We start from the raw sequence: 19,085 nt of genomic DNA, 5'->3' as shown, positions 1-19,085 counted from the left end.
ATCCCTTGTACACTCACTAAAGGCAATAGCCTCAAAGGTCTTAGTTACGAACTCATCTGTTATTGCATATTGTGGTACTGTAGCTACAGCCACAAATATATGAGCTGGATGAGTTTTGTAGGGGTTTGCAAAACCTTCTATTCAACTAATTGGTATAGCTAAGAAAACAGATAAGTTTCTGGGCAAACAGCCTTGAACCTCATGCTTCCTAATGTCAGAGCTGAAGTTCAGATCCTTGTCCTGAGTGTGGAGCATCTCAGCTGAGTTCTCTATGTCCTGGGCTGCTGGCTACTCTAGAGGATATTCCTGGCTCTTTCTTACTCCTCTATGATAAATCACTAGAGAGTTTCATTGACACAGGGAATAGAAACTACTCTGAATTCTCTAAGATTTTCACACAAGGGAGAATCTTTCTTTGCCATGCTTGATTAGTGACAAAAATTAAAGACAATGATCATGATTTCTACTTCTAGTTACTTAGCCAAAATATTGCTTACTGCCATTTGTCATATTTGCTGGGCTCTGCTGTGAATATGCTACCTGTCATATCATTAGTCTGTAGGAGGATAACTAGCATTAGAAAAAGAAATTGCATCCTAAATCTTTAGTGCCTTGCTACCGTAGGAAGCTAGCAAGGGAAGATATGAGTGCAGAGCCTTCCTATATGTAAAGATGTGGCTGCTGTGAGAACTAATTGTATTGCAAATCCATGCTTTTCTGTCGTTCTGAGGATCTTCATCTGGCACATTCTTATAAGCACAAGCAACTGCAATACTAAATTGGTCAAGTATCAAAGACTGAAGAAGTGTTTTTCTGAATGAGCTAAATCACTGCTGCTCTAGATTCAGTTATTGCAACACTTAGTGCACCTCTGACTCTGCAAATTACTGTGGCTCTTCTGTCTTCCTCTTCAACTCCTCTTGCTGCGAAGGAAGCCTAAGAGGAGGAGTCTGTCCTTCAGATGCACTCCTACAAAATGGGATCATTCGTGTATTCCTTATATCTTTAACAACTACATGTTATAGTTTGATTTTATTCAGTTAAAATCCCGCCTCTAAAAAATCAATTGTTCACTCCTGTTTTCTTAAATTGAGGAGAGAGTTTCAATCAGTATCTCTGGGGTTTTCAAGAATAGAAGCAACCAATGTATATGCACTGTAATGCATATTTTTAACAATATGGTTAGACTATGGAAGACATAAAAGACAAACCCTGCTTGCTATTTAAATGTCTTCATGAAATTAACATTTGAATAAAAAGGCCTGAGAAAGAATCACATTATAAATCTTTTTGGCTTAGTCATTGCCTCTTGCAACCATCACCCCACATTTAACTATGGTGCCATCCTGTAAGTATGTACACTGGCAAGACTTGATCCGTTACCTTATTAAAAAGCAGTTCCTAAAGGGGGCTGTGAACACTTACTCTCCATTGTGGTTAAAGTTGTCATATTGCAGAAAAAGGGAAGCATAAATTGTCTCAGTCAGCAGAGAATAGATCGCAATCATGATGAGAAGTACTGCCAGCTTCAGGACAGAGTTGAGACGAAGAAAGACTGCACAAGTCACCATTGCCAGCACACCAGTGAAGACAAAATACTGAATAGAAAACAGTAGTGGTTACTTTCAGTGATCAGTGACTACATATTAACTCCATAAATATCTACATAGATGATTAAGTGATCAGAAGTATAAAAAAAATTTGCTCTGGATTTCAGTGCTCAGATAAGTCTTCTTAGGGTGCAAGGCACTTTGAAAATAAGGGTTTTGCTAAAATAGAATGTGAAATTACAAATTCTCTATTTTGCATGGCACCTCCACGTTAGCAGAAATCCTCCTCTGAGCGTTTATGGCATTTTCATTGTATTAGAAGGGAAAGGGCATCCTGCATAGTGAAAAGCAGAAAGGGAGAGATGTAGTAGTTTGCTAATGAAAAGTCAGTTGAGAGAAAATAATTTATATTCCTTTGGATTCTGAACTTCCACAAGACCCACATTAATCAGGATGGGAGAATCATATTCCTGCTTTAATCCTTTTCCCATGCTACTTGAAGAGAGGATAAAGCTGCAGGTTTTGTTGGGTTTTTTTGGTTGTTTTTTTTTTTTTTTTAACATTGTAAGTCTAGCTTAGTTACATTACTTCTTAAAATGTGATGCCTGGAAGTTTTATTCGTATCTCATTTTCTAATCTCTTTATTGTCTCATTTTTCTCAATGATTAGTTATCTGACAAATGCAATCCGTGCAGCTGATACTGGATATAGAGAGACCATCATAGCCATGAGCTATTCAAATTTAAAATAGCAACATCAACACCCACAGTCCAAATGTGGTTTAAATTAACTCCTATCATACAGCTTTAGGAGAGATAGCATTCATTTTTCTGAGTACAGTTTTTCTTTAGTACAGTTCCTCTGTAGGAAATTCTGCATCCCTACAATTTGCAGCATACTGCTGGCAGTATCATGACACCGCCATATGACTTTCTAAGCAACATACTTCTTTTATCTACACATGACCAACCCATTGATTTTTTTGCCTGCTTGCTCATCATAGAGAGGATTTTTTTTTTTCTCCAAATGTAAATTTAAAATAACTACAGCAGGATGACTCCTGGTTTTGCTGTGAAAGAAGTATTAGCCTCCATTAGATCCATATGAATTAAATAGTGTGTTTTATTGCACTAGGTTCATTGAATCATTGCTGGATGTGTTTCCAGCATAAAGGTTCTCTATGAAGTTCAAAGGTTGAAACTTGGTTGTAATGCCCCATTAGACCATAAGATTAACTCCTACTGTAACCGGCCTCTGCTTTTTCTATCAGCATATGGATAGATGCTAACGTTCAGCTTCACAGTGTTGTTGAGGCAGCTGACTCCACCACCAGTACACAGGTCATTGATTCCAGGTAGTGGGTGCCATGTAACCTTTGTGGATCCATGCCTCAGATTCAAAAGTACCCTCAGAAATACCTCAGGATAGGAACAGATGTCCATAAAAGATGCAGATGAATTGAATGTCTGGTTCTTCAGGGTGACTGGTTTGTCAAAATCACACCATAGCTGTGAAGAAAGAAAACAAAATCAGGGCTATATCGTGCACTGGTGACTAAGTGTTTGTGTGGCTGGCTGGGTTCAGGGATGGAACTGGCTGACCTGCTGCTCTCCCTAACTGGCACTGAGGACTAAATGGACAATAAGAAGACATACTGAGGAGATGAAATGGAAAGGGGGAGTTATTCACACTACAGATATTGAGCATCTGAGTAGCCTTCCTATGCTCTCTTGCTGCCAAAGGTGAAAGACAAGCTTCTCCAGGAGTTTCAGGGGACTGATGTTGGACTCTTAAGAATTACCCGCTCAAAATGTTTATACTTTGCTATAAACTATAGAGAAAATTATTAAATTGGGAGCATAAAATAAGACTGCATGTGTACACTTGTCTGTAAGCAGGTTTTTTTTCTGCTATGTTGCTATGGACAGTGTTATCCTTCTCAATGTGGGAAAAAATCCCATGGCATCATGCAGAATTGGCTTGTGCCAAAACATAATGTGGTCCCAGAACTGCAACTGTGATGCCTAGAATGGAAGGGAATGAAAATTCATTCATGATACAATGGTTTTGAGAATGTAATACTGCTTTTTGCTGTTATGACCTGTATTCATTTTAATGGTATTTCAAACCAAGTGTATTAAATATAAACAAAACAGCAGTGTTGAGTTGCAATACATCATGGTCTCAGAACACAGGAAAAAAATCATTAATGGTTTCGTATTTTGACAGTTAAAGCAGATGGAGTCTCCTATTACATATATTAATCCAATCTGGATGTTTATACTAGGTCATTTCATCAACCCAGTATGTACAAGCTAGTTCCCCTGTCTTTCTTTCCAACAGAGTTAGAGAGTTTGTTTAATGAGGCCCAATTTCTTATAATTAAATTCTAATGAATTTTGAACTTGGAACTCTCTTGTTTGTTCTTTCAGCAATTCAGTCATCTCTGCAATGCAGCAACATTATCTAGGTTGTCTGTGCAGCCCTCCGTGACAACAGATAGTTAATGGTATCTTCTGAAATTTTATGAGATATATAGCACATCTCTGCAAGGCAGAGTGCCATGAGAACCACTCTGGGTGTCTTTTTAAAAGACCTTCAGGATCTGAAACTTTATTCTAATTTTGTAACAATAAGAATGCACTCAATGTAAAGAACCACAAGACTCATTTGCCCCCCTGGTGAAACCAAAGCCTTATGGCTCTTGTTAGAAAGCATCTGAGTCTTAGTCCCCTCTACCTAGGTGCATTTGAACTCAGTGGATGCATACAGTGCAAGGCTGAGCTGCATTAACTGTTCTTAAATGCATGCAGGTCCCTCTTGAGCAAACTATTATTATGGCAGAATTTTGACATGTGAAATAATGAGGTTATATGAATGTTGTGATTTCCTGTAGAGGACAGAACTCGGTGACTCAATTCATTGCCTACATATAGTCTAAATATATGACAATAAATATCACAGTTTACTGCTGTATAGAAACCCACTTGGTATGACAGTAAAAATAATTATATTTCTTTTGATTGTTTTTGGGTTAGCCATCCCACAGGATCACAGTGGACACAATCTTAAAAAATAATCCACAACAAGTCAGGGAAAAATCTCATTATCATCATAACCATAGCAAATTGAGTATGGATAGCCCATTAGAGATCATCTTGTTTCAAAAGCAAGATTAATTCTACCAAAATCTTTCCTGACAGATATTTGTCAAACATGATTTAAAAACCTCTAAACAACACTCCTTAGTGATCTATACTATAATGTACCACTGTCCTTATCTTCAGGAAGTTTTCACCCTAATGAACTTCCTGTCATTTATGGTATTTATATTTTCTCTTTAAGGATAGCAATCAGTGGCTACATTCTTCTTTCTCCGAATAACTCTCCTATCAGTGACTGCGTGGTATCACTAAAAAACCCAGACAGATGCTGAGTCCTCGCATATTGGCAACCTGAATACAATCATGGAAGAATGACAGCAATAGAACGTAATAAAATTTCATATCTGTTAGCAAAAGACAAGACAAACACTTGAAGTATCAGACTTCAGCATACTTACTCCAATGAAATAATAATCATAATTATTATAAATTATTACAGGATAATTATTGTTGCTGTTGTGTGGTTATAGTTGTTACTGTTATTACTGTCACTAAAGGCTTTCCTGGTCTCATCTAGAAGGGAATAAATATTTAAAAAGAATAAAGTTCAAATGAAAAAAGCACTGCTACATCCATAGTGAAAAGGTGCTCTACAAGAGGTAAGCATGATGAAAATGTTACATTTAATCTATCAGTGAAATAGAATCATAGAATTATAGAATCGCTTAGGTTGGAAAAGACCTTTAAGATCATCAAATCCAACTGTAAACCTAACACTGCCAAGTCCACCACTAAACCATGTCCCTAAGCACCACATCTACCCATCTTTTAAATACCTCCAGGGATGAGGACTCAGCCACTTCCTTGGGCAGCCTGTTCCAATGCTTGACAACCCTTCCGGTGAAGAAATTTTTCCTAATATCTAACCTAAACCTCTCTTGGCACAACTTGATGCCATTTCCTTTTGTCCTACCGCTTGTTACCTGGGAGAAGAGACTGACCCCACCTTGCTACAGTCTCCTTTCAGGTAGTTGTAGAGAGCAAGATGGTCTCCCTTGAGCCTCTTTTTCTCCAGGCTAAAGAACTCCAGCTCCCTCAGCCGCTCCTCATAAGACTTGTGCTCTAGACCCTTCACCAGCTTTGTTGCCCTTCTCTGGACACGCTCCAGCACCTTGATGTCCTTCTTGTAGTGAGGGGTCCAAAACTGAACACAATATTTGAGGTGTGGCCTCACCAGTGTCGAGTACAGGGTCACTATCACCTCCCTGGTCCTCCTGGCCACACTATTTCTGATGCAAGCCAGGATGCTATTGGCCTTCTTGGCCACCTGAGCACACTGCTGGCTAATATTCAGCCAGCTGTCGACCAACACCCCAGGTCCTCCAGGTACATATTTAACTTCTTGGCTCATGCTTCAACACTTGGCAGGTTGTCTGACATAATAATCTGCCTAATTGATGCAAAGCTGTCTCATATTTCTGAAGGCATCCAGATAATCAGGGCTTTATTGTACTTGCATACAAGACCCCACTCTTTTGCTCTGTGGCATTGTATAGAGCTAGGCCCACAGTATTCGATTACCAATATTTTTATCTAATCACAGCTGCTAAGCAAAGCTTGGTACATGCCTTTCCTGAAATATATATATACTGATAAACTTTGCTCTAGATTTGCCACACTTTAGAGTCTTAGTGGAGGTGTGTAAATTAGGAGCCAAATCTGACTAAATTCCCTGTGTGGGTACTGGAGAGAGAAAAATCTCTTTATTGGGACCAGTATGATCAAAAGAAATCTTTGGGGTTGCCTGTTTTTCTGCACTGACTATAAAGAAAACTGAGAGTGACTATGCCCATAGTTTGGTACTTCAGCTAAGGTGAATCTGAGCCAAAGGGGTTTGTCAAACCACTAAATGAGTAAGGCGAGGTATGTTTAGAAATTACACTTTTTAACGTCTTTTTACATGCTGTGGTTACTGGCTCACTCCTTTCTTTGAAAGTATTTTCTGGGTTTGTTAACACTTCTCATTTTTTTTTTTAGTAATCTAATTAATGGGAGAACTGTGAGATGAGGAATTTAATGTCTATAAGCATTACTTGGATTGACAGTCTTTGAGAAAGTATATCAGCATGTCAGAAAATTGCAAATGGTCCTCAAAGGGTAGATATATTGAACAGAAAGTAGCAAAAGGGTTTTAAAAATAGATGATACTCATGAGGGAGAAATAATTAGATATTTCAGAAATACATAGTTTAAGCAGCAGATTGAATTTCCTGAAGCTGTGGTACTTTGCCTTTTATATTTAAATCATAGCTGGCTTATAAACACATTAGGTAGCAAGTCCTGTAGCAAGCTTAATAATGCATAAGTCATCTTTTCCTGTATAATATTCCCTGGTTCCCTATAAGCTTACAATATTGATGATGGCTCCAAGAAAATTAATCAGAATGGATGCAAATATAATGACGTTCCTGGCCAGGTAGGTCTCATTAATCCAGCAGCAAGTTTTCCGGAGCATTAAGGGTAAACATTTGTAATCCTCTGCTGTAGTGATTAGCACAAGAGCGGAGTGCAGCATAATCAGAATAGAAAACTGAATAACCATTGGTATCACCCTGGGAAGAAAAAAAAATAGAACCCAGCATTAAAGCTCAACACAATACCACTGCTAATAAAAATAAATGTGTAAACAGCTAAGACTAGGAAAAATCGGTTGTCATAAACCTGAGACAATTAGTGTAGGAAAAATCCCAGAGAAAGCAAAGATTCGTTCATGTTCCATAGGTCTGCCATTGCTTCACGTGGTTTCTTGCTGAGAAACTGTTGTTGAAGAAACAAGCCAGAGAAATCATTGCTAGTGCCTCTATCTGTCTATATAGAGTCTGAGCAGTAGGAATGTCCTTTCTTCTGGGACTCAGTTGTCCCTTAAGTTTCTTTCAGAGCAAATTTATTCAGCCTGTAGGATCCTGATGCCACTTATTTTATGAGCTGGTTCCCACTCTAGTAGGCTAGTTTGGGGGCAGTTTAGTAAAGTGTTATTTTGTATACAGCACAACAGAGGTGTCTTAAACTCATACTATCCTGAGGGTCATAGACTCTAAAGTGAGTGTAATAATGCAGCCTGTTTTCTGGATTAAGTTAGGATATAATAATTACAGAAATGCAAGTCTTCTCTCATTTTAATTAATAGTGGAACAACTGAGGCTAAGAATCTCACTGGTTTCTAAAAAAGCAAAAGAACTGATCTACTGTTTTCATGGAAGCCCTTTAAAATGTAAAGGAGATGAAAAGATATTCTATGATCCAAATATGTTTAAATAAAATATGTCATTTGGCATACTCTATAAACTTTGTTCTTGCAAATGTGATCCTTAATGAAGTATTGTTAAGTGTGTACTCAGAATAAACAGTTCAATTCCTTTGAATAAACTGTTAAAAACCATACTTTCTTCTAGTCCAACTTTCATTATATTTTTCTAAATTTATTCCGTTTTCTTGCTTGAATCTGGGACCTGAAGTCAATCAAGTAACCAATGTGGTTGGGAAATGCGGTAAATTGTTTTACTTCACTGAGAAGAAAGCACTCGGTGCTTCACAATTCAAGGTTTTTTGTCCCCATTTGTGCCAGTCATTGTCTTTCTATGTGTCTTTTCCCAAATATCAAACTCATGCAAAATAAAAGTAACTCCACTGCTCCTGCAAACCTCTCCCCTCTTCTGCTTTCCCTTGCCTTTTTGCTAGAAGGAGAATGATTAACCTTGAGGCTTTGAATTAAGTAATTAAAATTTCTAGTAACCTAGTTGTATATGTGCCAGTACACCACAGTGATTTAATCATAATGTATCACAGAAAAAAATTCTTGGAAGTGGACTATCGGGGTGCTCCAGGGAGATTTCTGCACTTCCAGGTGGCTGAATGTAGGTAAGCTGTACTCTGCTTATTAAGCCTTCTATAAACATATGTTTTGTCTTACTGAAAACATGAAGTTTCAGATTTTGCTACACATCACCTTTCTCTCTTCTCTTTGGGTAGCATGCAATGCTATTTGTACACTTGTGCCCTATAGGAAGACAAATTTAAGGGTGTAAGGTGAAAACAGAAGTAAAAACATCAACATAGCTTTTCTTTCCTTGTTTTTAAGTAGGTCAGCCAGATTCACTCCCTGAATCTGAAAGGACTATATCTCAACCTACCTGAAATTCTCCTCAATTTCAGGCTATTCAAATTTGGTTTTAGAAAAGCAAATTTTAAACTCATACAGATGTGAATTCAGATATGTGGTTTGAGCCTATTAATTTAACTAAAGCTTTCACTCTAAAAAGTTTCACGATAAGCTAATAGGTATGTAGCCAATGAGAAGAGGAAACCACACTGGGATAATGGCAGGAGAGGATACATGGACATAGCAAGACAAGATTGAGAATCAGTCTGTGTTGGAACTGTCATTTCTTAGCTCTGACCATGTTTGCAGCTGATGGATAGAGTCCAAAATACTTGCACCAAGGAGACACCAAAGATGCACTGCGTAGTTCATGTGAAAACTGTGAGTACATCTTCCTCACAATACTGATGTTTGTAGAAAATACCTTGAGAAAACAGGATAAATGAAAGTGTTTATGTTCAAAAGGAAATATGTTTTTTGCAAAAAAGTAGGCATAAGTCTGACTATATGTGGGGAAATGTTGGTCATGTTGAGGGAAAAGACATAAATAACATATGAGGTGTCAAACTGAAAGAGACTGACGTGCAGAACTGTACTCCTATATGCTTTAGCCTGCTTAATTTTAAGTATTATCTTTTACACGAATGTTCTGATTTTTAATGCCTTAATTCAGCTGTGATAATAGAGATTGATATACATTAAATCTGATGGTGTTTTAAAGACAATATTTGCATCAACATTATTCCTTTCCGATCATCTAAGCAGACTTGCTGGGACAATGACTCCTTTAGAGTATCAGGACAGAATAACATGCAATTTACTTCAAACTTTCTTATCTATCATCTACTAAAATTAATCAAACTAACATAGAAGTATGATCAAGGTATAAGATTTTGAAAACAGCATGCAAGCCTCAGAATAATTTACAGTAATGCAGCTATGGCTTATATGTAGAGCTCCTACCCTCAGAACCTCAAAATTAATGACTTGAAGTGTAGGAGTCCAGAAAAGAAAATGAGTTAAACAGGTAACAAACAGAAAACAAGGCTGTAATTAGCAGAGTGTTTTTCTTTCGGAACATGTCTGAACTGCTATAAGTAAGATATATGTGCATAAGTGATATTTTTTATACTACTAAATCATATTACAAAACATTTTGAAATAAAATGTGAAAAATATCAAAATAGAAGTTCTGTTTCCTAATGAACTGAAATAAGATGAATTACGTATTAACTTCCCTTGAGAGCTTCCATGTGGTAATATTAGCTTTGACACTGCTCTGATGACTTACCATTGGTACAAAATGTTATCTTACACTTGGGTCAGCATTTCCAACAAGTTTTGTAGGAGTTTTGTATGTGACTTGAGTACAGGATGCAGTGGAGCTTCCCAAAAAAGTCCCATCCTCTCCAGCAAGCTCACTCAGAAGTACAGCTTGCTTTTGAAAGAAGGAACTATGTAGCCAGTAAAAACAAACTGTATTATGAAGGGAAGAGTGAATAATGAGGAAACAATGATTGGAGCAACAGCCACAGATTTCATCCTGTGTGACTAAAAGTTTTGTGGGAAGAGTGTCAGGACTTGCTCAAAGTCCCAAGGCTAACAAGTAGAGACACAATGCAATGATGCCTTGGGAGCAGCTTCTGTCTTTGGAAATGCACAGAAAGCCAAGGGAAAGGCAGTCAGTAAAGCCAGGGAAAAGCTGGACAATATGTACATGGAGAACTAGTCAAGAGAGTCAAGAGGGCTCATCAAGGAGCTGTGTAGTTTAGGATACAATTTATCTTACTGCACAGCAGCCTCTTACATTTATTCAGGTGGGAGGCACCTTGAGATCCATTGGTTGACCTGTTCTCCAGTGGCTATACTTTGAACCTGGGATATAGACCCCGACAGATAATTAGGTGAGATTAATTCCTTCAGTTTCCCACATGACAGCAGTATTCTGTAATAGCCTTCTTGCTTTCTGAAGCCAAATGACTGAGATCCTCTTTGGAACTGATAGTTTCTATCTATATCTCAGATATATATAGACAGTCTATATATGCAGATGTAGCCTACCGATTCTGCAGACCTAGCCTGACCCAGCTCTAAATGAAACCAAATTAAGGCTTTCAAAAAGATTAGGGTCAAGCCTCAGGAGGTCAGACCTGAGGACACTAAACACGAGTTCTTATTTTGGACTGCCAAACTCTAAATGTAAGACCCAGTGCTGTTGAATTAAGGTACTATAAAGGGAGCATCTAGGGACCTAAGTCTGGGATATCAATCCAAAATGCAGCATAACCTGCTTAGGTGCCTGAGGAACCAAGGCCTTTTATTTGTTCGTAATAAATATATAGGCAACAAAAATTCTTCCACTGTAGCTGTTCGGTTGAACATTGATGTGTTTGTCTCTTGTCTAAACCTGCTTGAGATAAAAACAAAACGGAACTCTGCACACCTATGACGTCCTAAAAGATCAATCCAGTATCTGTGCTAAGATTTTGTTGGCAGAATGCTGATAGGCTCAAGTACAGCAGAAGACTTAGCCTAGTTCGGAGGAATATGAAAAACCAGCCATAATACTCTTTTGTCCATGAACTTCTCCCAGAACTAGGACATCTGGGTTGGATCCCCTCTTCATTCAAGAAGAGATTCAAGACCAAATGCTTTTCTTTCTAGGGGTTCCCTTACTGTCAAGATCAAGTGAAGTTTGAAATGGAGCTTCTGCCTTCCCTCTTCCTCGCGTACAGTCACAAATCAAGAGTTGAGCCAGAAGGAAAACTTACGTAAAACAGAAGATGCAGATGTTTAAATGAACAACAGTTTTAAATCTGTTTTTTTCCCCTCACAAGAATAACCCAGTGAAAAACTGACAGAAATAAGAGTAGTTCAGCAATCTACTCTAGTATGATCTACTGCCCATGTGAGCATATAGAAAGTTCATTGCAGGAAATGAATCAAACTCTGAGGCCTCTCAAATGGAGAAGATGAATCACTGCAAGGCTGGCAATGTAACTCAATGGCTTCATAGAGGGTAATTACAGCAAAAATATGGCATTAATGTATGTCACTTAGAGTAATTTCCCCAACTCAATATTTCAAAGAATGAAAACTATTGCAAAGACTTTTAAATTCAGTGATGTGCCTGCCCTGTCAGGGAAAAGTATGAATGGATCAAATATTTATCCTGCAGGAGACAGATATAAACTAAGATAAAATTCTGAAACTCCCATACACAGTAGATGCAATAATAGATAGTTGATTCCCTTCTTTAAAACACAGACTAAGGCAACCTGTCTGGCAAACTCCCTGAAGATCTTTAGTAAGATATGTTTTACAATGATTTAAATAATGTTTTCTTTCATTGAATTTCCAGAAATCCCCAAAAGACTCAGCTCAGAAAAATATTCAAATGTACTTAAGCAAATACAATCTTCCATCCTTGTTCAACAGAGCTCTGAAGCATTCATTGAAAGACACTTAAATGTATCATTAGGAAATGGGTAAGTTACCATGAGGAGTGTGAATTATAGTTTTGTTAGTTGTTCCATGGAAATGGTGTCCATGCTTTCCCACTGTGGTAGTTTACTTCTCTGATATCTACTAGAGGTATAACAGATGAGCATGCAATTATCCCCAAGACTCTCTGAATCCAAATCCTGCCAAAAACTTTGTGATAGCTTGCTCATGTGCAACCTTGAATTGTTTTTAGAAGTGGAAATTAGGAAATTTGGAAATTAGGAAATTAGGAAATTTGAACTTCCAGATTATTTCCTCATTTGATATGTTTCAGCATATTGAAACCTTCTTACTCAAAACCCCTCATCCTGTTATTTTAGGGTTGCTCAGCTCTTGACCTCTGCTCATTTAACAGGCATGCTTTTTTAAGACTGGAACACAATTTTGAAGCAGAGTATCAGAACTTGAAAAACGAAGACCAAAATTTGCCTTCTTAAATTTTGACAGTGATGTACAGCTCCTGAAAGAACATAACAACTGCCATAAAGCACCAATGTGGCTCCAAATCTTCTCTCTCAAAAGGGATAGCAGTAAATATTCTTTCCCTAAACATCTTCCCATGTTCCAGCAATCAATCTTTAAGGGCATTTTTGAGGCCAAGTTTCCATAATTTTGTTTAAAAACCTCTGCTGATCTTATCTTGTAGGAATTTATCTAATTTTTATTTAAACCTATTTATATTCACAGCCTCTTTAACATTCAGTGACAAAAAGGTCCACAAAGCATTTGTGAAGTGCAGGGGAAAACACAAGACTTCTGTGCAAGATGGGAAACCAGAAAGTGAGACAGCTGCAGGCAATGTAGTTATGTGACTCCTTCTCCCCTAATTCCAATGGTAGTAGACACCCTCATGAGAATTAACAGAGATGAATCTGTGCAGATAGAAAAAATGTCGTCTTTTTTTTTTTTTTTGCTGGTATAGCAGTGATTGATATAGCAGCAGAAATCTTTTTAGAAAACAGGTTCCATTAATAAGATCCATAAATCTTTTTGTACATACTGAGAAAAAAATAAAAATAACAGCTACCAGAAGTGAAGAATTTTGAATGTGTGTTGGGAGAAGAACTTTAAAGAAGCAAACAAACTTACTAGTATTAGATCAATATAGCACATAAGGAACAGCAGAAGGTCAGGTACTACTCTGGGTGCTTTCCCAGCTAAGAACTACAAAATACAATGGAAATCACTGCTGCAGAGTGCAGTTGCCTGCTTGCATCTAACCATCATTTTGGTATTCTTAGACATAAACATGGTGAACCAGGTCTTCCAGAGATGATCCAAGAAATATTGCTGCATCACTGTAACACAATAAATGTCTTATTTCTTATACAAATACTGTATTTTCAAGGTTATTCTACAGGCAGCCATAAGTTAAGGTTTGTCTGAGTATTAGAAACCACCTGAGAATTATGTTCATCTGGGCATTTCCATTTTAGCACTTGCTCTGCCAAAGACCAAATGGGACCAGGGGCATCTTTTATTGGCAGTCAAGTTCTGCTGGCTCTGCTGTGATGCTAGAAAACTGATGTTAGTCCTTGTATACACTCTTATGTTCTCACTATTAAATAGCAGAAAAAAATGCCAATTGATGGGTTTGACAGTGTGAAACGTGGACACAGAGGTCTCTGCTATGTCACATTTTTGTCATGTTGATAGGAAGTTGTTGCTTGGTCAGCCCCAGATAAAAGCAGAAGTGAGAAAAGATCTACCAGATCACCTCCTTGCTTCTTAATGGCACAAGATTGCTTTCCCCAGCTGGGTAACATGTATCATCAGCAAAAAAGCACAGCAGTACAATTTTCTTACATAGTATGTAAGAAACAAAACCAAAACAATCACTGATTCCCAAGGTGATTACCAGTCACTTAGCAAAGAGGCACTGTTATAAGTCTGGATCATGTTTTACTTCAACACTGGAAGCAGCAGGCCATATCATGTCAAACTTTTGTAACCCAAAGTCCCCGCTTATCTCAGTGGGTGTTCTGCTTAAAACCATAACAACATAATGTCAGTAGATGCTGCTGTCTCACATGAAAACATGTAGTTGCAGATAATGTGATACAAAAGTAGTTAATACTGGGAAAAAAGTGAAAAAATATTTCCGAATAGTTTTGGGGAACAAGCAGATTTTATTGGTTCATTCCACATCAATCCTAGAAATGTTATCTCACTGTTTCCCCAAGAGTGCCTTCAGATATATAGAGATATATTTCTGTATTTACCTGGAAGAAGGAAGTAAGCTTTGGATAGTGGTGATAAATACAAGAACAATAAACGCACACACCAAGTTTGATTTGAATACTTCATCCCGCATTTGAGAATACTAGAATAAAACAAAAACAGAAAAGTAAATTAGCTGTTAACCCATGCAGTAATTTCACAAAGACTGACGCATATAGGAGACTTTGGGGAAATTAGCAGGAAGAGCTAATAAATCAATAAACCTGAATTTGTTTTTAAAAGTGAAACACAACAAATAAATAATTAATAAATGTAAAATACTTTATCCAAGAGAGCAAAACCTTCTAATTTGCCATACAAAGTTGTTTTACTTGGTTGCCTCTTTTTCAAAATTATTTGGTTTAAAAATCCCCAGATAGATACTAGGGGTTTGTGCTGCTGAGTAGAATACTAAATACTTAATAGCTTAACCAGAGGAACCATGGGTTTCCTCACCTGAAGACAAACACTGAAGGCAGCTGTGATTCTGCATGCATGACATCACGGAGGTGTTTCCAATGCTTGCCAAATTGAGGTAATTCTGTTTTCTTTTTTACTTTTCTTTTTTAAGAAAAGTACATAGTTTGTGACATTCTGTGACTATTTGGGATGTGGGTCATGATCTCTGTATCCTAACTTACCCAGAGGCTGTGCAGAAACTTGGCAATATGGGCATTCTCCAAGGAGAAAATGAAGGTATTATCATGTAAAAGACCATTTGAGGTGCATTATTATTATGATTTCTTGCAAAAGTATTTTTCTCCATCATATCAAACCACTGAAAATGCTAGCAGGTTCCCCTTTTATGAGAGTTACCAAGAAAAGGAGTAACAAATACATCAGTAAATCATGGTGGATCAGTTAAAGTGGAAACATTACCCAAGTCCTCAGCTGGTATTTATCACTGCTAATTCAGTTAAACTCCAATTGTTTACAGCAGATGAAGATTGGTCCATAGACATATTTTTGTAAATGTCTTTATCCTATACTGATGCCACTAAATTTTCTTCACCTAATAAAAAATCCCACAGATGCCTGTCCTGGTCATTTTTCCTCCTCTGAACAGTAACTCCATTTTATTTAATCTCTTGCAGTTTTGAAGGAGCTAAGAGTTACATGTGCAGAACAAAAGGAAATCAGAGTCAAAGAGATATCAGATATCAGAATCTTTCTCCAGCAATTTGGAAATAAGGCAAACTGTGCTTATAAATGCCTAGAGAGCGTTATAATTGACAACAATTAAAACCGATTAAGAAATGTATCAGGAACTTACATTGAGAGAGTTCAGCTATGAACTGCATTTTATAGCTAATCTGCTCTTGAAGGAAGATCCTATCTAGACTGAGACTATATTCACTACACGGACCTTCAGTAAGGACTTCATCTCAGTTATAAATATCTGGTCAAAACAGTCTCAAGCTCCTGAAATGGGAAAAAGGCTTCTCTCTTCCTTGCTACCATTTGTTATGAGTAAGAGAGGGGGTTTATTTGTTGGCATCCCTCATTTTGACTCCTCCTCTGCTGTGATTATACCCTGTGTCTGCTGTTGGTAGAAGCAGTATCACTTTGACATGATTTTCGATGGTGCTCACAGGCAACTGCACTTCATTTTGCTTGCTGGAAGCACAGAGGCACTGCCCCCAATTTCACGTGCAGAAAAAAAGAACTGCATCAGTCTGCTTAAATAATGGACCAGGGCTTTTTTTGGTTGCGGCACAAAACGAACCAAAGGGAAAAAGAAAGGTACGTTCCTTAAAATATAACATGAAATCCCAACTGTTCCTTAGGGAAATTATAGCAAACTAATTGAATGAAACACAAACATGGAATTGCCTGCTGTGTCAAGCATTATATGAAAAAGATGAATGCTGTGGTCTAATCAGTAACAATGTTGTGATGAGAAATCGTCAGCATCACTGAGGCAGCACAAACACCAAGGATTAATGTAGCACTTCTGTAGCAGTCTACCCCTTAATGACTTGGAGAAGTAATTGAAGGATAGACTAAGCCTCAAGGCACTTCCATAAGTATGGAGAGGCATGTAGTTAACTAGAGCTGCATAGAGTGGTAGGAAGAATCGTGATATGACCTACTCTGCAATGAAAAGCTTAGCTGCAACATCCCACAAACCTACCTGCACTGGCATGACTTGCTCATGGCGTAGCAAAGGCTCACCTTGCTTCCCATGGGACTTGAGCCATTTGCCTGCGCTATTGGGGGGGGGGGGGCACTGTTTCTCTTCAGTCAACTGAAACTGAGCTTGCGTAAGAAAGACCTAGTTTCCTCTGCCAAGTAATGCTGCTTATTCCCCACCTCTCCTCTCTTTTCACAGGGCTCTTTGAAAGAGGAGTACCTGTAACACAACAGGCTTTACATGTTCACCTAAAGAAAGTGTTTGTGCACTGGGGAGGATGGTTTTTGGTCTGATCCTTACTGCTGTTCTTTGACTCAGATAGGACCTTATGGATGAAAAGGGAGACCATGGTTTTTTTTTCTTCAGAGCAATGGTGTTTGTGCCACTGGAAAAGCTTCTGCAGCACAGGGGAGGGACAGAAGAAGATGTATCCAGAAGCCCAAGGCAGTAGAAGAAATGGATGAACTCCTGAGAAGACCAAAGGGTAGACACAGATCCAGTTGTTGACCAATGACAGAAAAGAAGATGCTGAACAGGCCCAGAGTTTGCTCAGTGTTTCTTGCAGACCTTCTTGCCACTAGAAGTTTCTGGGTTGAAAGAAAGAGGTGAGGTCCATATCTGCAAGGATACAGCATGCAGGAAGGGCAAAATTTTTTTACTACTCATTTAATTTTTACTTATCTTACCCATCAGAAATTCTGAAACAGAGAAACTCAGATATTTAGGTCTAATATTTGACCTAAGAAAACCTCTACTGTGAAATTCAAAGCCCTTTTGATATTTTCAGTGTGCTCACTTCCCAGAAAATATGTAGACACTTCACCTGCAAGCCCAGTCTGATTTATGATACCAATATAAATATGCAGAAAGACTTAGAATATCTTTATACAAATCTTTACATTGGAAATGTTCCTTAACAGAAACCCTACCAGCATGTAAAATTCCCTGCCCTGTTACTATGCTTTATCCTGTATGAAAGCACATGGTACTGATTTTCCAAGTCACTGCTATTAAGACAGAGCATCATAATGCTATCTTTTGATTATTTGAAATCATCTAAACTAGTATCAGATTTTCCCTATGCACTATTACATATTTGGAAACCCTTTGTGTATTTTCATGCTACCATTAGAAGTACTGTGATGAGTCTTTTGCTCTATCTGCCTACATCCTATTTGTGAAAATAACCTCTAGCAAAATTGAGAGTGAATTAGTCTCTAAATGAGAGTGCTAATGAGTGAAATACAGGTTAGTAATGCCTAGTCCATTTGGGTAAAGACACTATAAATATACCAGGTGGAGATCCTGAACAAATTCACTGAAAAATTATTACAAAATTGATGTGGAAATATACATACTGTCTCAGGGAGATAACCCATTCGCTAATGCAACCATTACTGCTTGCTGTGAAATCTACATTTATTCTATCACCAAGAAGGACATAGAACAATGAGGTGTTTGCTACCTTAAAGGAAGCAAAACAGCACTTTCATTGCTAGCATAAATCTGCTGTCTGCAATTGTTTTAGAATGAAAAAAAAAAAAACCCGAAACAACCCAGACTGTTTAAACAGAAGTCCAGTATGACATTTCAGATCTATTGAAGTCACCCCAAAAGATTTGTGATCCCACGGCATGGTAGTCCTGTTACTAATGCAGAAGGAAGAAATATACTTTAGTGTTCATATGGTGACTCACTTCTCTGTGGTTCGAGGTACAGAGCATTAACACAATTCTCATTGAACAAGGTTAACGTAACACTTCTTGATCGGGATCTCAGCTATGGGTACCGGTTGTTCTGCCTACTGAATAACTGTAAAGTCTGGGGCAAGAAGTAGTTACAGATAAAAGAAATAAGTATTAGGCAGGTGCCAGTGCTGCCTGAAAGTGTGGCACAGCTAAACGTGAGGGCACAAGATTTTACGTAGGAAAAGTTACTTTACTTCAGACCTGCCTCTGACTTGAAGTTGTCACTGGTCTGAACAGAAGCTGAGTGGCAGCAAATGAAAACGGCAGTGTGAGATGGGAGGTCCATAGACATATACTATCTACATGCTCAGCAGCACTGCAGGGAGCAGCTCAAGATGCTGATGTAGAAGGTCATGTAAGCAGCTGCAAAATGTTAATGACTAGAAGAAAGCATAGTTCCAGACTGAAAGGTTAGGGGTGGGGAGAGCAGAGGGGAAAAAGGCTTCTGAAATAGCTTTATGGGACTCCAATTTAAATCTGAGTTTGTTTTGTTTTGTTTCCTAAATGGGCAAGAAGAAGGCAGAAAGTGATAGTAATATAAGATAACATGGAGGAGATAGCTTCTTTCTGTAGCAAAACAGTTCATACATTATTTTTTTCATGACTGCCTGTAGACTATGGTTTAACACTAAGTCTACTGGGACAAACCTGTAATTATTGCACAGG

At 38.0% G+C, this 19,085-nt stretch overlaps 1 protein-coding gene across 2 annotated transcripts in view; it reads right to left on the bottom strand.

Moving 5' to 3' along the window:
* ADCY8 (adenylate cyclase 8) overlaps nucleotides 1-19,085 on the bottom strand; it is a 133,573-nt gene that overhangs the window by 25,123 nt on the left and 89,365 nt on the right. For both annotated transcript variants that reach the window (XM_009469807.2, XM_087745934.1), the window contains 4 exons: nucleotides 14,540-14,640; nucleotides 7,065-7,266; nucleotides 2,969-3,058; nucleotides 1,426-1,598 (listed from right to left, as the gene is read on the bottom strand). In XM_009469807.2, coding sequence (XP_009468082.2) covers nucleotides 1,426-1,598; nucleotides 2,969-3,058; nucleotides 7,065-7,266; nucleotides 14,540-14,640 — 566 coding nt within the window. The remainder of the gene's footprint in view (nucleotides 1-1,425; nucleotides 1,599-2,968; nucleotides 3,059-7,064; nucleotides 7,267-14,539; nucleotides 14,641-19,085) is intronic.

This window comes from Nipponia nippon, unplaced genomic scaffold (genome assembly GCF_047370975.1).
Source record: "Nipponia nippon isolate SJK-2023a ecotype South Korea unplaced genomic scaffold, ASM4737097v1 scaffold_1, whole genome shotgun sequence".
In the NCBI taxonomy this organism is placed as follows: Eukaryota; Metazoa; Chordata; class Aves; order Pelecaniformes; family Threskiornithidae; genus Nipponia; species Nipponia nippon.
Note: the sequence above shows the minus strand (reverse complement) of the source record. Positions and strands in the feature narration are given on the sequence as shown.